General features: G+C 50.4%; 1 protein-coding gene across 21 annotated transcripts in view; it reads right to left on the bottom strand.

Annotated features, from left to right (window-relative positions):
* The window catches only part of LOC101842036 (zinc finger protein 45), a 34,915-nt gene that overhangs the window by 16,619 nt on the left and 1,836 nt on the right, over nucleotides 1-16,460 (bottom strand). For 3 of the 21 annotated variants that reach the window (XM_040734627.1, XM_040734630.1, XM_040734631.1), the window contains exons 2-6: nucleotides 15,973-16,047; nucleotides 14,312-15,674; nucleotides 13,467-13,510; nucleotides 10,041-10,167; nucleotides 4,026-6,355 (exon numbers count right to left, since the gene is read on the bottom strand). In XM_040734627.1, the coding sequence (XP_040590561.1) occupies nucleotides 5,043-6,355; nucleotides 10,041-10,167; nucleotides 13,467-13,510; nucleotides 14,312-14,339 (1,512 nt within the window). In that variant the 5' untranslated portion in view covers nucleotides 14,340-15,674; nucleotides 15,973-16,047 and the 3' untranslated portion in view covers nucleotides 4,026-5,042. Of the gene's footprint in view, nucleotides 1-107; nucleotides 154-1,244; nucleotides 1,281-2,340; nucleotides 6,356-10,040; nucleotides 10,168-13,466; nucleotides 14,208-14,311; nucleotides 15,678-15,972; nucleotides 16,048-16,143; nucleotides 16,254-16,460 lie in introns of those variants that run through there. The other 18 variants (XM_040734626.1, XM_040734632.1, XM_040734633.1 and 15 more) reach the window with 14 other exon arrangements.

Here is a 16,460-nt window from a genome sequence, read left to right as displayed (position 1 = left end):
TGCATCTTGTCTGCCCTCAAGTGCTTTCAGTCTCCTTACTAGAGAAAATCCCTCCAGCCTGAGGACTACCTGGCATTCTGATGGCAAAAATGGCAAGCTCTCCTCACCTTGTATGTGCTCATCTTTTATTGTTCCTTCCAGGAGGTGCAGAGCCTAAGAAATAGGAAAAGAGAGAGACGTCGGAGGACATTGACCCAGCGAGCCACTGACCTCACGGTTGACCCTGTCAGACAGTCGGGGTCTATGCTCCTCGTGGTTGTGGTCAGAGGAAGGCAATGACACTGCGTGTGACATGCCCTCATTCGGGAGCACATCACGAACAGTGTGCCCAGCCACGATATTAGATTTCCTTGTACAAAATTAGGCTTTAAATTACAAGAAAAATTTTAATAATCAGAAAATGTCATAGTCACAATTGGTTATAATGGCGATGATGGTGACCATGGAGATACCGCTAATCCACAGTAGCTGCAGTAACAATTTTCTCTTTACATACTGAATTTTCAGACACTTCCATGTCTACAAGGTAGACATTATTTGGGAAAGCCGGAATAGATGAAAAACACTTTTTGAAAGACCTGACACAAGGGACTGGGGAGATGGCTTAACTGGTAAGAGCTTGCTGGGCAAGCATGGGGACCCGAGTTCCACCTCAAGAACACACTCTATTTTAAATGGGACTGGGGGCTGACAGGTGGCTGCATGCCAGTGGCACAGGTTTGTAATGCCATTATCTCTCCTGCTTGTTGGCCAGTCAGCCCGCGAGGGTCACCTAATTAGGCAAGCTCAGGGCCCACAGGATGACTCGGTGGGTAAACGAGCTCGCCACCAAACCAGACTGAGTTTGCGCCCCAAGACCCACAAGTGAGCAGCATCTCCCCAAATCGGTCCTCTAATCCCCACATGCAAACTGCAACTCGTGAGCCCCACCCCCAAATAAATGTTAACAGAAAACAAAAGGGGGGGACAGCTCCTGGGGGACCCGAGGTTGACCTCCAGCCTCCACACAAAAATACACAAACCCTGCTCTCAAGATCCCCGCCAGGCAGTTCTATTTTCACAAGATACTGGCCGGTTTCCTGGGGGAGCTTGGACCAAAAAGACTCAGCAACCAGTGTGGGTCCGCACAGCCTAGCTTCCGAGGCCAGCCTGCCCACTCGGGGGCTTCCTCTGCATACACTAACGTCTAATCAGTCATTCCCAAGTGGGAAACCCACACATCCTCCAGTGTCAATGCTACTCACGTAGGGCTCCGCGCGGTGCTTCTAGGGAAGTCGGGGCTGCGGGGAAACCAGAAAAATAGTGAAATTACAAAATTCCCATCTCTATCTCAGGGTTCACGGCAAGCAGCCAGCTTCTTCCTATAAGGGTCAGAGGTGTGGACAGCCCAGAGCTTGCTGACTCACAGAGGTGGAGAACTGGAATATTACAGTGGTCTCCATGACAGCCCCGTGCCAGACAGCTTCAAGCATTTTACGATCCATATATATATATAGATATAGATATAGATATAGATAGATAGATAGATAGATAGATAGATAGATAGATAGATGATAGATAGATAGATAGATTTGGTCTAAATATTCTTCTAGGAAGTCTAACTTCTCTTTTGCAGAACAGCCAGTATTTGCAAGGGAATCAGCTAGAGGGGCAGAAACAGAGATGGCTGTGGGACAGGACAGAGGGGCCGCGGGCGGGGCGGGGGGACGCGTGAGAAGAGGGGGCCATGGGGCAGAGGGGCTGCAGGCAGGAGAGCTACAGGTGGGGGAGGAGCTGGGGAGAAGGGCTGCAGGCGGGAAGGGGGCTCCAGATGGTGAGAGGAGGGGGAGGGCGGGGAGGGGTGGCTGCAGACAGGGAGGGGGGTCACGGGCGGGGAGAGGGGGATGCGGGCTGGAAGGGGGCTGCAGACAGGAAGGGGAATGCAGGAGGGGAGAAGGGGATGGGAACGGGGAGGGGGCTGCGGGCGGGGAGGGGGCTGCGGGCGGGGAGGGGGAGAGAGGGGCTGCAGGCGGGGAGAGGGAGGGAAGGGGATGGGGCGGGGAGGGGGCTGCAGGCGGGGAGAGGGGAAGGGGATGGGGCGGGGAGAGGGGGGCTGCAGGCGGGGAGAGGGGGAAGGGGGATGGGGCGGGGAGAGGGGGCTGCAGGCGGGGAGAGGGGGAAGGGGATGGGGCGGGGAGAGGGGGGCTGCGGGCGGGGAGGGGGAGATGCGGGCGGGGAGAGGGGGGCTGCGGGCGGGGAGGGGGAGATGCGGGCGGGGAGAGGGGGGCTGCAGAAGCGCCTAGCACCGAGGGCCCGCAGCCCCGGGGACGCCCCCTCCCGTGGGATCCCGCTGCCCCTTACCTTTCAAACCTCGTCCCCCCACAGGCAAGAACTGACGGTCTCAAAAGCACCTAGGGCAACACCCTAGAGGTCCCCGGCTGAAAACAGCTCAAACCCGGGGACCGACGGCTAACAGGCCAACCCGAAGCTGACGACTTCCCACAATTCCGCGTGGAGAAACTGCGGCGCGGGCTCGGTGGTAACGGAAGTGAGGATGCAGAGCCCAGACGCCGTCCCAGAATGCCAGCGGAGGACCGCCTCCCGCATCGAATTTCCCTCCTGGTTTTCACTTCTCACACTCCCTAAGAAAGTCCTGGGTGAAATGCCTTTGCGTGGTACTATCTGTGCCTTGGGTATACAAAGTTCCAGTTCCAGAAGACCCGACGCCTTCCGGCCGCCACGAGCAGGGCTTGTACGCGATGCGGACATAATGCGGGCAACACGTCCATACAAATACAATCTTTTTGAAAACTAAAAGTATGCAAGACTTGTGTGGGCACGTGCATGTTACAGCCCAAATGAGGAAGCCACAGGACAACTTCTAGGAGGAGAAAATTCTCTCCCTGCACCATGAGGGTCCAGGGGATGCAACTCTGGTGGTCAGGCTGGGCAGAATTATACAACTGAAAGGGGCTAGTTGCAACAGGTTGCACAGGATAGGGCTCCGTTTGTGACATTCTGGGAGACGTGAACGATACAGACAGAACAGAATCAGTGGCTGTCCAGGGCAGAAGTGGGGGAATTTAATTCAGGTGTTGAAACTTAAATGACTTGGTGGGAGTTACCCCAAGGTAAGCGTCTGCCAAATCTACAGTGTTATAACCAAGTCAGCCTTACTGTTATTAAAATTGCTATCCCATATTTGCCTCCTACCTCACTGAGCTTTTTTTTAAATCCTGAATAAATGCTGAACTTTGTCAAATACTTTCTGAATAAATTGAGAGGTCAGACTCCACGTTCAAAGACGCCCTGACCCTATGTGAGAATGGATGAAACACATCTGTAGCTCAGAAACCATAAAGCTTGTTGGCCTTGAAGGTGGCACTGCCTGGAAATGGCCACAAGGCACATTTCTGCCTGTTAGAAACATCATATACAGTTGATGCTGATGACCATAGGCGTGTATACGTTTGTCAAAATTCAGGAAGCAATAAAAACTGAGGTTTGAGCATGTGTGACTGCATACAAACTACTTCAGTGCAGGACGAGCATGCCAAAAAGCTGGTCAAAACCCAATGAATTCTGAAGCCACCCGTGCATGAGGACCTGCAATTGGATAGCCATTGCTACACAGGCTCCATCGTGTTGGGAAAATTGGCCTGTGTGTATAACTTAACTCTCCTTCAAGCCTCCTAGGAACAGTGTTTCAGAAACTTTTTTTTTTTTTTGGTTTTTACGAGACAGGGTTTCTCTGTATTGTTTCGGAGGCTATCGGTCCAGCCTGGCCTCGAACTCACAGAGATCCGCCTGCCTCTGCCTGCCGAGTGCTGGGATTAAAGGCGTGCGCCACCACCGCCCGGCCAGTGTTTCAGAAACTTTATTCAGAGATAGACTGAATAAGAAAATTATGAATGGCTGTTCTTCTTAGAGCTGACTTGAGTCACTGAAATGGCGCCTCCGGCATCGCTTGGGTACATAAGTACACAATATAGAGATATACCTCTACTGTTTACTGTTAATCAGGAAGAAATGTATTGCAAAGCAGCTCCAATAAGTGACACTTTATTAACGATGAAACAAATTTGCATAGTAGTGCTAGGGAACACTTTCCGTAAGAGGAGCTACGCGGATGTTTAAAGTCACTCTGGCTGGGACACAATCTGCAGCTAAACTAGTCTGATACTCAAGTATGAGGGATGAGTCGAGGGAGACACTGTAAACTATTATGCTTCTGTAAGAGCGGGAATATGTGCACTGCGAATCATCACAGATAATGTCGAGGGAGACACTGTAAACTATTATGCTTCTGAAGAGCGGGAATGTGTGCACCGCCATTCATCACAGCCGACGTGGGCCCTGAGCAGGGGACTTCAGGCAGAGCCCGGGGCACTTTGCTCAAGCTGTGTGTTCAGAGAAAAGGCTATAGTACGGTCACAGTCACATGGGTAAGAGCTGCCGGGAGTCCCTCGGATTTATTACCTGTTGGATTTTGAGGTTTTGGTCACTGGATACGTAGAAAGCTTGGAGCGTTTGTAAATATTGTGTGATGGCCACATTCCGTTATGCAGCCCCACGTGGGGTTGCGACCAGCAGTTTAAGAAACTTTGCTCTTGTCAAAAAGATCTGGTCCCTTCATCCTAGGACATTTAGGTCCCTCCAATTACACTCAACTTTCCTGCAGTTAAAGGTCAAGGTTCTGGCCCGGTGTTGGTGGCGCACGCCTTTAATCCCAGCACTCGGGAGGCAGAGGCAGGTGGATCTCTGTGGGTTCGAGGCCAGCCTGGTCTATAGAGTGAGTTCCAGGACAGCCTCCAAAACAATACAGAGAAACCCTGTCTCGAAAAACCAAAAAAAAAGAAAAGAAAAGAAAAGAAAAGAAAAAAAGGTGAAGGTTCTGAATGAGGTCTGCAGGGTTCCAATGTACAGACTTCTTTGCTATGGGGTCTCCCAATCACTGTTACAATGCGGATCCTTTTATGATACAACTCCTTCGTCTCCCGTAACGGCTCTAACTAAGAACTGGAACATTTTGGCTTCCATCTGAAATATCAGATCATAAAACCTTATAGAGCATGTTTCCTGGGTGAGTCCTCTGGGGTGGGGAAATCCCTGGGGCCCTCATCATCGGTGTGGACTCTCTGGTGAATCAGGAGGCTTGAACTCCAGCTGAAACCTCTGCCACACGCCTCACACTGGTACGGTTTCTCTCCGGTGTGAACCCTCTGGTGGGCTTTGAGGTATGAGCTCCAGCTGAAGACTTTCCCACACGCCTCACACCGGTACGGCTTCTCCCCAGTGTGGATCCTGCAGTGCTCATGGAGGTAGGACCTCTGCCGGAAGCGCTTGCCACACACATCGCATCGGTACGGTTTTTCTCCTGTGTGGACTCCGCGATGAGCTAGGAAATTGGAAGCGCGGCAGAAGCCTCTCCCGCACTCCTCACACTGATAGGGTCTTTCTCCAGTGTGGGACCTCTGGTGGGCCCGAAGGTGTGACTCTACAGTGAATCCCTTCCCACACTCGTGACACTGATACGGTTTCTCTTCACTGTGGACTCTCTGATGCACTTGGAGAATTGAGACTCGAGTGAAGGCTTTCCCACACTTCTCACATTTATAGGGTTTCTCTCCCGTGTGGATTCGACAATGAACGTTGAGATCTGAACTCCGGCTGAAGCCCTTCCCACACGTGCTACATTTGTAGGGTTTCTCGCCAGTGTGGCCTCTCTGATGGGCCAGGAGACGCGAGGCCTGGCTGAAGCCTTTCCCACACTCCTCACACACGTAGGGTTTTTCTCCCGTGTGGACTCTTACGTGGTTGTTAAATTCTGAGCTGTGACAGAAACTCTTCCAACAGGCATCACACTGGTAGGGCTTGTTTCCAGTGTGGCCTCGCTGATGGTCCAGGAGCGTTGAGGCCCGAGTGAAGCCCTTGCCACACTCCTCACACCGATACGGCTTCTCTCCAGTGTGCCTTGCCTCATGAGCTCGGAGACCCGACAGCCGACAGAAGGAGCTGCCACACTTTTCACATTTGTACCTCCTCCCTCCTTCATGGGCTTGCCCGCTCACCTCAAGACGAGCGTCCCAGTTAGAGTCTTCCTCTGTGTAAGGCTCTTCACTGCCATTCATCCCACAGAGGGGCAGAAGCCGTATCTTCTGGCCGCAATGTTCACTGAACTCCGCTTCCTCACACCGGGCAGCACCCCGTTTCCCCCGCGGAGAGCCAGTTTCTCCCATGTTTCCCGTGCAGTCTCCACCCTGGGCCAACTCCCCGGAAACCTGGTGCCAGACCCGTGAGCAGAAGAGCTCCTCATGCAGCAGGCGCCTCCATCCGACTTCCCGGAGCGACTCCACCCCGTCTAGATTCCTGGCTCCTAAAGCACAAAGAGAGCTCAGAGAGAGACGGGGCGTGTAAATGCTCTGTTGGCTGCTGTGGGAGCTACACAGCTAAGCCCACAGCCTGAGGTGTCACTGAACCCGAGAGCGGTTCCCCTGTCCCTTTAACACCCTGCACCCCGTCATCTCGCCTCCATGCCCCAGAAGTCAGTGCAGCCGGCTCCCATTCACCACATAATATTAAGAACCATCTAGAGCCCCGTAAAGCATCACAGGTGAGTGACAAGTTACAGTTTCATTATCTCTAGAGCAAGGAAAGTATCTCCATCAGGAGAAACCACTTTTGGGGGGGCAGGTGTGGTGGCGCACACCTTTAATCCCAGCATTTGGGAGACAGAGGCAGGCAGATCTCTGAGAGTTTGAGGCCAGCCGGGTCTATGGAGCCAGTTCCAGGACAGCCAGGACTACATGGAGAAACCCTATCTCAGAAAACAAAAACAAAACAAAACAGAGGGTAGAGGGGGGACAGAAGGTGGAGAGACAATCTTGGAATCCCTACATTCCCGGAGCACGAATCATGCCCAACTTGTTACAGACATGGTCTTCCCTTGAAGGGAAGGCCATACACAATCCTATTGAATGTTCTTTTGAGACAGAGTCTTATGCATTCCAGGTTGGCCTTGAACTCACTGCATTAACAAGGATGACCTTGAACTCCTGATCTTCCTGCCTCTACCTCATAAGTGTTGACTTACACCAAGACTCCACAGATTTTATTTGTTCAGTACTCGGGAGTACAGGACTCTACACGTGCTAAGCAAGCCATCTACCATTGAGTTATACTGCGAGCCTTTATCATTTCTTACAGATACAGCGCTAAGAAGTCCCCTTTAATCAGTTAACAGCATGTTCTACAAGTCATGCCCCCACCCCCGCCAGACTTAAGTCTTTTTAAATAGACTAAACAACAGGCAGTGTTCTTCCCTGAAGGGGTGGATGGCCGTGAAGCAAAGACGGACTTGAAAGCCACTTGTTTGTGCTGCTACTTCTGAAGCTACTTCTGTCCTCACGTGAAAGGCACAGGTCACTTCTCCCGTCCTGACTGAGCATGGCCTTTAAAAGCCTGGGATGCGGCACAATGGAACAGAAAGCACCTTTGAGAGCACAGGGTAGGCAGTCTACAGTCCACCCCTCCAGGGAAGGAAAGCAAGGAGGCCCCTAAGAGAGACATACATGGTTCCTCGGAGAAGGGGAAAGGGGCAAGATCTCCTGAGCAAATTGGGAGCATGGTGGGAGGGGAGAGGGAGTTAGGAGAAAGAGAAGGGGAGAAGAGGAGGGGAGAGGAGGACATGAGGGAGCAGGAAGACTGAGTCGGGGGAAGAATAGAGGAGAGCAAGAAAAGAGATACCATAATAGAGGGAACCGTTATAGGTTTAAAGAGAAATCTGGCGTCAAGGATATGTCCAGAGAACTACAAGGATGACCCCAACTAAGAATGTTAGCAATAGTGGAGAGGCTACCTTAAATGCCCTTCCTCTATAATGAGATTGATGACTACCTTAAGTGCCATCCCAAAGCCTTCATCCTGTAGCTGATGGAAGCAGAAGCAGAGACCCAAAGCTAAGCACTGGTTCTAGAGCCACATCAGTCCCAAATAAACACACATGAGGCTATATTCATTATGAAGCTGTTGGCCTTGCTTGTTTCTTACTGGCTAGCTCAGACTTAAGTAATTACCCCATAATTGTTAATGTAAGTATTTCTCTTACCGGAGAATAGTTCCGGGCTTCCTACCCCATGGCGGTTACATCTCGAACTCTCTCGTGTTTCTCCTTCCCAGAATCCTCCTGGACTCCTAGTCCCACCTATCTAGATTCCTATTGGCTCAACAGTACTTTATTGACAAATGTACAGGACTTCCCCCATCAAAGCACTGAGCCAAACTCCTGGAATCCAGTTGTAGAGAGAGAGGAGTGATGATCAAAGGGGTTAAGACCAGGCTGGGGAAGCCCACAGAAACACCTGACCTGAACAAAGGGTTGTTCATGGACCCCAGACTGATAGCTGGGAAACCAGCATAGGACGGTTCCAGACCCCCTGAACATGGATGCCAGTATTTATCCCTAGTATATGAATGAACTTTGGGAGCCCACTCCCCATAGAGGGATACTCTTTCAGCCTAGATACATGGGGGAGGGTCTAGGCCCTGCTCCAAATGATGTGACAGACTTTGAAGATTCCCCATGGAAGGCCTCACTCTCCCTGGGGAGCAGAAGGGGGGTGAGGTGGGGAGCTGCTGGGGGGCATGGGAGGAGGGGAGGAAGAGGGAACTGGGATTGATATGTAAAACAAGCTTGTTTCTAATTTAAATTTTTAAAAAAGGGGGTGAAGCACCTCTGTTCCCACTGAGTGTGACTCAGTACTAACGGCCACGGGAAAGACATTTATTTGCTTTGAGGAGGCTGAAACCCTGACCCCAGGGAAATGGCATCAGGGAGGCCATTAGGTCATGCAGTTACTATGAGTCACCTGATGTCGATAGGAGTTAAACGCAGGTCCTTTGCAAGAATAACCAGTGCTCATCATTTCTCCAAACCAGGTTTCAGTTGTTTATAAGTAACTTAAGCTATGGGTTTATTATTGTTGTTGTTGCTATTTTATTGTTATTATGTTGTAGTGCTGAGACCTAAACCCAGGGTTTATGCCTACAATATTTTGTTACAGCAGCTGGAGACTACACTTCTCAGATAATGAGCATTAATATCTATCTGTCTGCCTGTCTATCTATCTATCTATCTATCTATCTATCTGCAAAGGCACCTAAAAAATTAGAATGAGACATCCTATCAAGTTGGTTTTTGTTGTTTTGTTTTTGGTTTTGTTTTTTCGAGACAGGGTTTCTCTGTATAGCTTTGGAGGCTGTCCTGGAACTCGCTCTGTAGACCAGGCTGGCCTCGAACTCACAGAGATCCGCCTGCCTCTGCCTCCCGAGTGCTGGGATTAAAGGCATGCGCCACCAACGCCCGACTCTACCCTATTTTTTTGTCATTAAAAATTGCTCATAAAGGGCCATCAAGACGACTTTGAGGGTAAAGGCACCTGCTACCAAGCCTGAAGACCTGAGTTCAATCCCCGGGACTCACATGGTGTCAGAAGAGAATCAACTCCCACAGTTGTCCTCTGACCTTCACAAGCATGCATGCCATGACACACGTACACACACACACACACACACACACACACACACACACACACAAAGTAAATAATCTTAATTTGATGTTATTTATTTTACATGTATGAGTCTTCTGCCTGCATGTATGTCTGTGTACCACGTGTGTGTCTAGTGCCTGTAGGGGTTAGATGAGGGAGTCGGGTGATTGTGAGCTGCCCTGTGGGTGTCGGAAACCAAACCCAGGTCCTCTGCAGGAGGAGCCAGTGATCTTAACACTGAGCATCTCTCCAGCCCCACAGAGTAAAACTTTAATGTAAAAAGACTGTTCATATAGTCACTACACGTGTGGGGGCAATTACAATTAGAGAAGGCACAAGAACACAGCATCACACAGCCCACCTGTGCTCCACGTACAACGCACGCACATTAGCCGGGGGAGAAACACTAGAAAACGCAGCTCTGTATCTCACAATCCTCTGCAAGGGCTGCAGGCCCATCCAGGGCCACAGAGCCACCGTGGGAGCCACCATCTGCTACGAAGCTATCCTCACCCACTGAGAGAAGCGTCCTGAAGGTCTCCAGCATCACGTCGCAGTACAGCTTCCTCTGGGCAGCGTCCAGCAGCCCCAGCTCCTCCTTGCTGAAAACCACAGCCACGTCCCGGAATGTCACTGCCTCCTACGACACCAAACACACGCCCCATAAGTCTTGCTACAAATGTTGGTTGAGGCTGGGATGCGGAGTACCTGCCTGGCATCCACAAAGGCCTGGGTCCCACCCGCAGCATCCAGACACTGGGTGTGGCGTACAATGCCCCATTCCAGTACATGGGAGCTGAGACAGGAGGGTGACTTGTCAATTTGAAGCCTTACTGAGTTCCAGGACAAAAACATAAAGTAAACAAAAAGACTACATTTTACATAGAGTTCAATTGTCCATTTCCTTATCTGTCAAAACTGCAACATCAACAAATATGCAATTTTAAAATTATAAAGTGTGAGGCAGACTTTCTTTTCATTTCTTTTTTGCTATCATATTCTTTTCCTCAAATGAATATAAAGACCCTTGATTTTCTTCAAGCCATAGACAACACTGAACCCATAACAAAAGTCTTTCTAGTGAACCCACTAGCAAGAGGCAGCTCAGTGGTGAAGACATCCCAAGTACAATTCCTGGGAGCCACAGGGTGGGAAGGAGAGAACTGAGTTGTTCTCTGACCTCTGACCTCTGCACGTGTGTCGTGGCATCCATGTGTGTACACTCACATATTCAAAATAAATGTTTTAAAAAACACCCATAATTGAAATCAGTGAAAAACAACTCGATATTTGTATTTACTTTGCAATTAGTAAAACACGATATTTACTAACCATATTTTTCCTCTCTGGTTTTTTGTTGTTGTTTGTCTGTTTGCTTTTTTTTTTTTTTTGAGACAGGGTTTCTCTGTGTTGTTGTAGAATATTGGCTAAAGATGTGTTACAGTTATTTGTGCTGTGGACAATTTGTTTAATGATGCAAAGATGGGTTGCATTCTTTTATGTTGCATTTGTTTAACTCTGTAAAGTTTTGTTACTTTGCCTGCCTGAAACACCTGATTGTCTAATAAAGAGCTGAACGGCCAATAGCAAGGAAGGAGAGGATAGGCAGTGCTGGATAAACAGGAGAAGAAACCTGGGAAAAGAGGGATGTAGGAAAAGAAAAGGACATCAGGGGCCAACCACCCAGCCACACAGCCACCCAGCCACACAGCCACCCAGTCACACAGACACACAGACACACAGACACACAGACACAGTCACACAGACACACAGTCACACAGCCACACAGTCACACAGCCACACAGACACACAGACACACAGCCACACAGTCACACAGCCACCCAGTCACACAGCCACACAGCCACACAGTCACACAGCCACCCAGTCACACAGCCACACAGACACACAGTCACACAGCCACACAGCCACACAGTCACACAGCCACACAGCCACCCAGTCACACAGCCACACAGCCACACAGTCACACAGCCACCCAGTCACACAGCCACACAGACACACAGCCACACAGTCACACAGCCACACAGACACACAGACACACAGACACAGTCACACAGCCACACAGACACACAGCCACACAGCCACACAGTCACACAGCCACACAGACACACAGCCACACAGCCACCCAGACACACAGACACACAGTCACACAGCCACCCAGCCAGACACAGAGTAAGAAGGAAAGAAAAGATATGCAGAAATAAAGAAAGGTAAAAGCCCAGAGACAAGGGCAAATGGGACAATTTAATTTAAGAAAAGCTGGCTAGAAACAAGTCAAGCTAAGGCCAGGCATTTATAAGTAATAGTAAGCCTCCATGAGTATGTTTATTTGGGAGCTGGGTGTCAGCCCCACAAAAGAGCAAAGAGTCAAAGACTGATAAACAACAACACTGTGTGGCCCTGGCTGTCCTGGAACTCACTCTGTAGACCAGGCTGGACTTGAACTCACAGACATCCCCTGCCTTTGCCTCCGAGTGCTGGGATTAAAGGCGTACACCACCAGGCCTCTGTTCCTGTCTGTATTTTATACCTTTTTTGAGACAGGGTTTTTCTTGTAGCTTAGGCTGGCCTCAAGCTTGATGTAGCTACGGATGACCCCTGCACTACTCTAATCCCCCTGCCTCTGTTTCCCGAGAGCTGGGATCACCAGTGTGTGCACCAGGACTGGTGGATGTGGTGCTGGGGATTGAACCTGGGGCCTCATGCACACAAGGCAAGCACTCTACCCATTAGGCTACGCCCCGAGCTCCGTGTTCATTTCTCTTTGGCACTTTACCTGTCCTTCTGTTTTAACTAGTGCATTAGCTTATGGCTATGTAAAATTCCATTGACAATTGCACTTAGTGGGTGTTTGTCCTGCATTCTTGGGGATCAAAGCCAGGCACTGAACAAGCAGGCCCAGCACTCTGCCCAGGCTAATTTCCATACTGTTCCACTATTCCTTAACATCCTTAACATCCATGAAGTGGATATTCTCCCTTTTATTCCTTTTATTTTAAAGATTTATTTATTATGTACACAGTGTTCTGTCTGCATGTATGCCTGCACTCCAGAAGAGGGCGCCAAATCTCATTACGGATGGTTGTAAGCCACCATGTGGTTGCTGGGACTTGAACTCAGGACCTCAGCAAGAGCAGTCAGTGCTCTAAACCTCTGAGCCATCTCTCCAGCCCCTCTCCCTCTTAGTCTTGTCTAGCTTTGTGTATAGCAGAGTGACCCAACCTGAATGACGCTGTCATGGGCTTTTCTAGTCTGTGACTGTTTATCCAATCATATTTAAATTTTATTTTTATTATTTAAAAAAACACCTTTATTATTCTTAATTATGTGGATGTGTATGTGCCTGCGAGTGCAGGTGTCCTCACAGGCCAGAAGAGGGCGTCAGATCCCAGGGAGCTGGAGTTACAGGCTGTTGTGAGCCACTTGATGTAGGTGCTGGGATCCAAACTTGGGTCCTCTGGAAAAGCAGCCAGTGCTTTTAACCACCGAGCCATCTCTCCAGCCCTTGTTTTTATTGTTTTATTTATCTATTTTTGAAGTAATAAAAATTAAGTGACACTAAGCGACTGGGTGACTAATATCTGGCATCCAAGGGCTTCTTCTTAAATGTCAACAATTCTCCTTCATACTTCCTAAGAAGCCAGGAGACACGTGGAATGTTTGAGCAAAGAGATGACAATTTAAAGGTCGAGTGAGGCGGCTCATGGGTTAACGTGCTTGCCACCAAGCCTGGGAAACTGAGTTCCATCCCCAGGACCCACAGGGTGGGAGGAGAGAGCCACGGGTTGTCCCCTGAGCTCCTTAGGCACACCACACTGTAGCACACACAGGTGCACCCGTGTACAGCTACGCCCACACAACAAATAAGTCAGGAAACGTGAGAGAGAGAATTTTAAAAACAGAACAGTCAGCCCAACTCACCTTGAGCTTGGTCATTCTGTCCTCCGGGGACCAAGGGGCCGCAGCTTAGGAAGGCGGGATGGTGGGAGAGAAAAGAGCCATGAGCATCGGGCGAGTGTGACCAGCTCCCATGCAGGGCGCCATGGGTGGCAGCTGTGTCCCCTCCTCGGGGAGGCTGGTTCAGACAGCACGCGCCCTGCAGCTGAGAGCCCCTGGCCAGGACTGACCCTCCCGGGCCAGAGACAGCTGTATGCTTCAAGCAGACACTCTCCTCCGGGCCTCTCAGCGCTCAGATGGCCGGCTTCTCAAAGACACGAGGTTTTGCACACTCACCAAGCTGAGAGAAGAGCCATGGAAGACTTTTCCACAGAAACAGAGACAACTGAATAAAGTCCCTGCCTCCGGGAAACGTATGTGGCCACATTTTTATTAATCGACCTAAATAAAATGAACAAACCACAGGAATCATCTCTGCTGGGCAGAAACAAGAACTTGGCATGATGTCACTCCTGGAATTCTGGCACCCAGGAGAGACTGAGGCAGAAGGATTGCTATCAGTTCAAGTTGGCCTGGATTACACGGTGAGACCCTATCTCAAAAGTCACTATAAAAGCTGGAAATGCGCTATTGCTTGGCGTTCCAGGACCCTGAGTAGCTCAGGCACGCTAGCACGCCGCTCCAGGAAGGTTCCTCACACATACTTGACAAGCAGCTGCTGTGCGACCCTGGTGCCAACAGCTAATGCGCTGTGAGCATCCTCAGCTACAAAAGGGACAGGAGTGGAAAGTCAGTCCTACGGTTATGATGGGGAGTAAATAAACAGATGGCACCCTGACGAGGTCCCTGGCATTTTAGGGTGTTCTTACCAACAAAGACTACAGCAGCTGCACCCATGAACACATGAGGTCAGAGGCGGGTGGGGTCTCCTTTCATCCCGCAGGCAGCTCCCCAAGCCTTAATCTCTCTGCTGCTGCTTCTCCTGACAAAAACAGATGGACAGGTGTTGTATGACATTTTGTTTGTGTTCTGACAAACGAAGCTTGCCTGGAGAGCAGAGGGTGGAGCTAGCCACTAGTTGACCATAGAGGTCTGGAGGTCTGCACAGACAGGAAACAGGAAGTGATGAGGCTGGGCGTATGACAGGATCTCTGCCCTTCCGGGCTGAGGATTTGGAGGCATGAGGAGTGGCTGTGGCTGCGCTTTTGCTTCTCTGGACTCCTATCATTTACCTCGATATCTGACTCGGGGTTTTTACTGATAGACCAATCAGGGCGGCTCTTCAGACAGGGGTGGCAGAGCGAGTGCTGACAGAGAGGGTAGAGGCGAACCCAAGAGCGGAGAGGCCTCAGAGGTGAAGCCGCTGCTCCAAGCCAAGCCAAGGTGGCGTCAGCACTCTCTTGTGAAGTCACCAGGATGAGTCACTGGCCCAACCGGTCATCGCCTTGACTGTGGATGGACAGACCAACCCCACGGTAGGACAGTTAGCTATGATAGAGAAGGGACACCCCATAACAAACCAGGGTCCGCGGAGGCAATGCCAGCCATTAACTATGTGTCAAGCCACTTCGAGGGATCTGAGTCAAAGCAAGGATCGGGAGACACGAAGAGCTGCTTGATTATGTACACAGTTGTCCCGACTCTTCTAACTTAGTTAGTTATTTATTTTACCAAGTTATTTGGAGCAGCAATTCTCAACCTGTGGGTCAAGACCCTTTGGGGTTTCACACCAGAGATCCTGTATGTCAGATATTTACCTTACAATTTGCAACAGTAGCAAAACTACAGTTACGAAGCAGTGCCGGAATAATTTTATGGTAGGGGGAGGTCACCACAACACGAGGAACCGAACTTAAGGGTTGCAGCATCAGGAAGGTTGAGAACCGCTGATTTAAACTATATGTGCGTGCGTGTGTGCGTGCGTACATGCGTGTGTGTGCGTGTGTGTGGCATATGTGTGGCCACCAGCAGACAGCCTCCTGGAGTTGGCTCCCCCCTTTCACCGTGTACACTCTGGGGGTCGAACACGGCTCGTCAGGCTTGCCAACAAGCACTTTTACCTGCTGAGTCATCTTGTAGGTAGAGGTCAGGTCAGCACCGTAAAGTCAGACCAGGGGCTCACCGGACCCTGCATCTATCTGTAAGTCCCAATGCAGCCACCAAGGTTCAGTCTCCGTTCTCTGTCTCTCCACCACTCTCTCTAAAGCTCTGGTTCCAATCCCTGGCAGACCTCTGCTTTGATGAGAACACATCCAGGAAGTTAGGAACCTAGGCCACGGACCCGGGCCGTACAAGTTCCAGCCCAACCTTGAAGCCCTAATTTACCCACCCTTTCTCAAGCCCGTCACCGCTCAAATAAGAAAGATATGTCAGGCGTGGTGACATACACTTCAATCCCATCACTCGGAAAGGAGAGGTGGGTAACTCTCTGAGTTCGAGGCCAGCCTGGCCAACATAGGGAGCTCCAGGACAGCCAGGGCTACATAGTGTGCGACTCCTCAAAGCAACAACGGAAGTCAGGTCAACTCACCAGCGGCATTGCTGTTGGCACTGACGGAGTCACGGCCTCACCTTCCACTCAGTCCACGCCGAGAGAGAGGGCAGGCTGTGGAAGGAGACAGCATTGTGAATACCATGGCAGTCATTCCAACAACGCAGTCGAGTCGTCCCCTCCTGCCTACCAAGCTGGAGACAGTCTTACCCCTTCCTCAAAGAGAATACAGACGGTGTCCAGGGTTAACCAGTACTGATGGGGACAGAAAGGAGGTCCCGGAGCGCCCCCTGCGGCTGAAGTTGACCACAGTCAGGGACCTGACCCATGACAGAAATTAACACAAGAAGAACTCAGGAACACAGGACACGAATGGTTCAAGGCTTTCATTTCTACACTAAAACAGAAGATTCAAGAGTTCAAGAAAGGGCCGGGCGGTGGTGGCGCACCCCTTTATACCTAGCAGCCAGGAGGCAGAGGCAGGAGCATCTCTGAGTTTGAAGCCAGCCTGGTCTGCTTAGCAAAAT

This window comes from Mesocricetus auratus, unplaced genomic scaffold (assembly GCF_017639785.1).
Source record: "Mesocricetus auratus isolate SY011 unplaced genomic scaffold, BCM_Maur_2.0 Super-Scaffold_100038, whole genome shotgun sequence".
Taxonomy (NCBI): domain Eukaryota; kingdom Metazoa; phylum Chordata; class Mammalia; order Rodentia; family Cricetidae; genus Mesocricetus; species Mesocricetus auratus.
The sequence above is the reverse complement of the archived record's forward strand: the minus strand, read 5'-3'. Positions and strand labels throughout refer to the sequence as shown.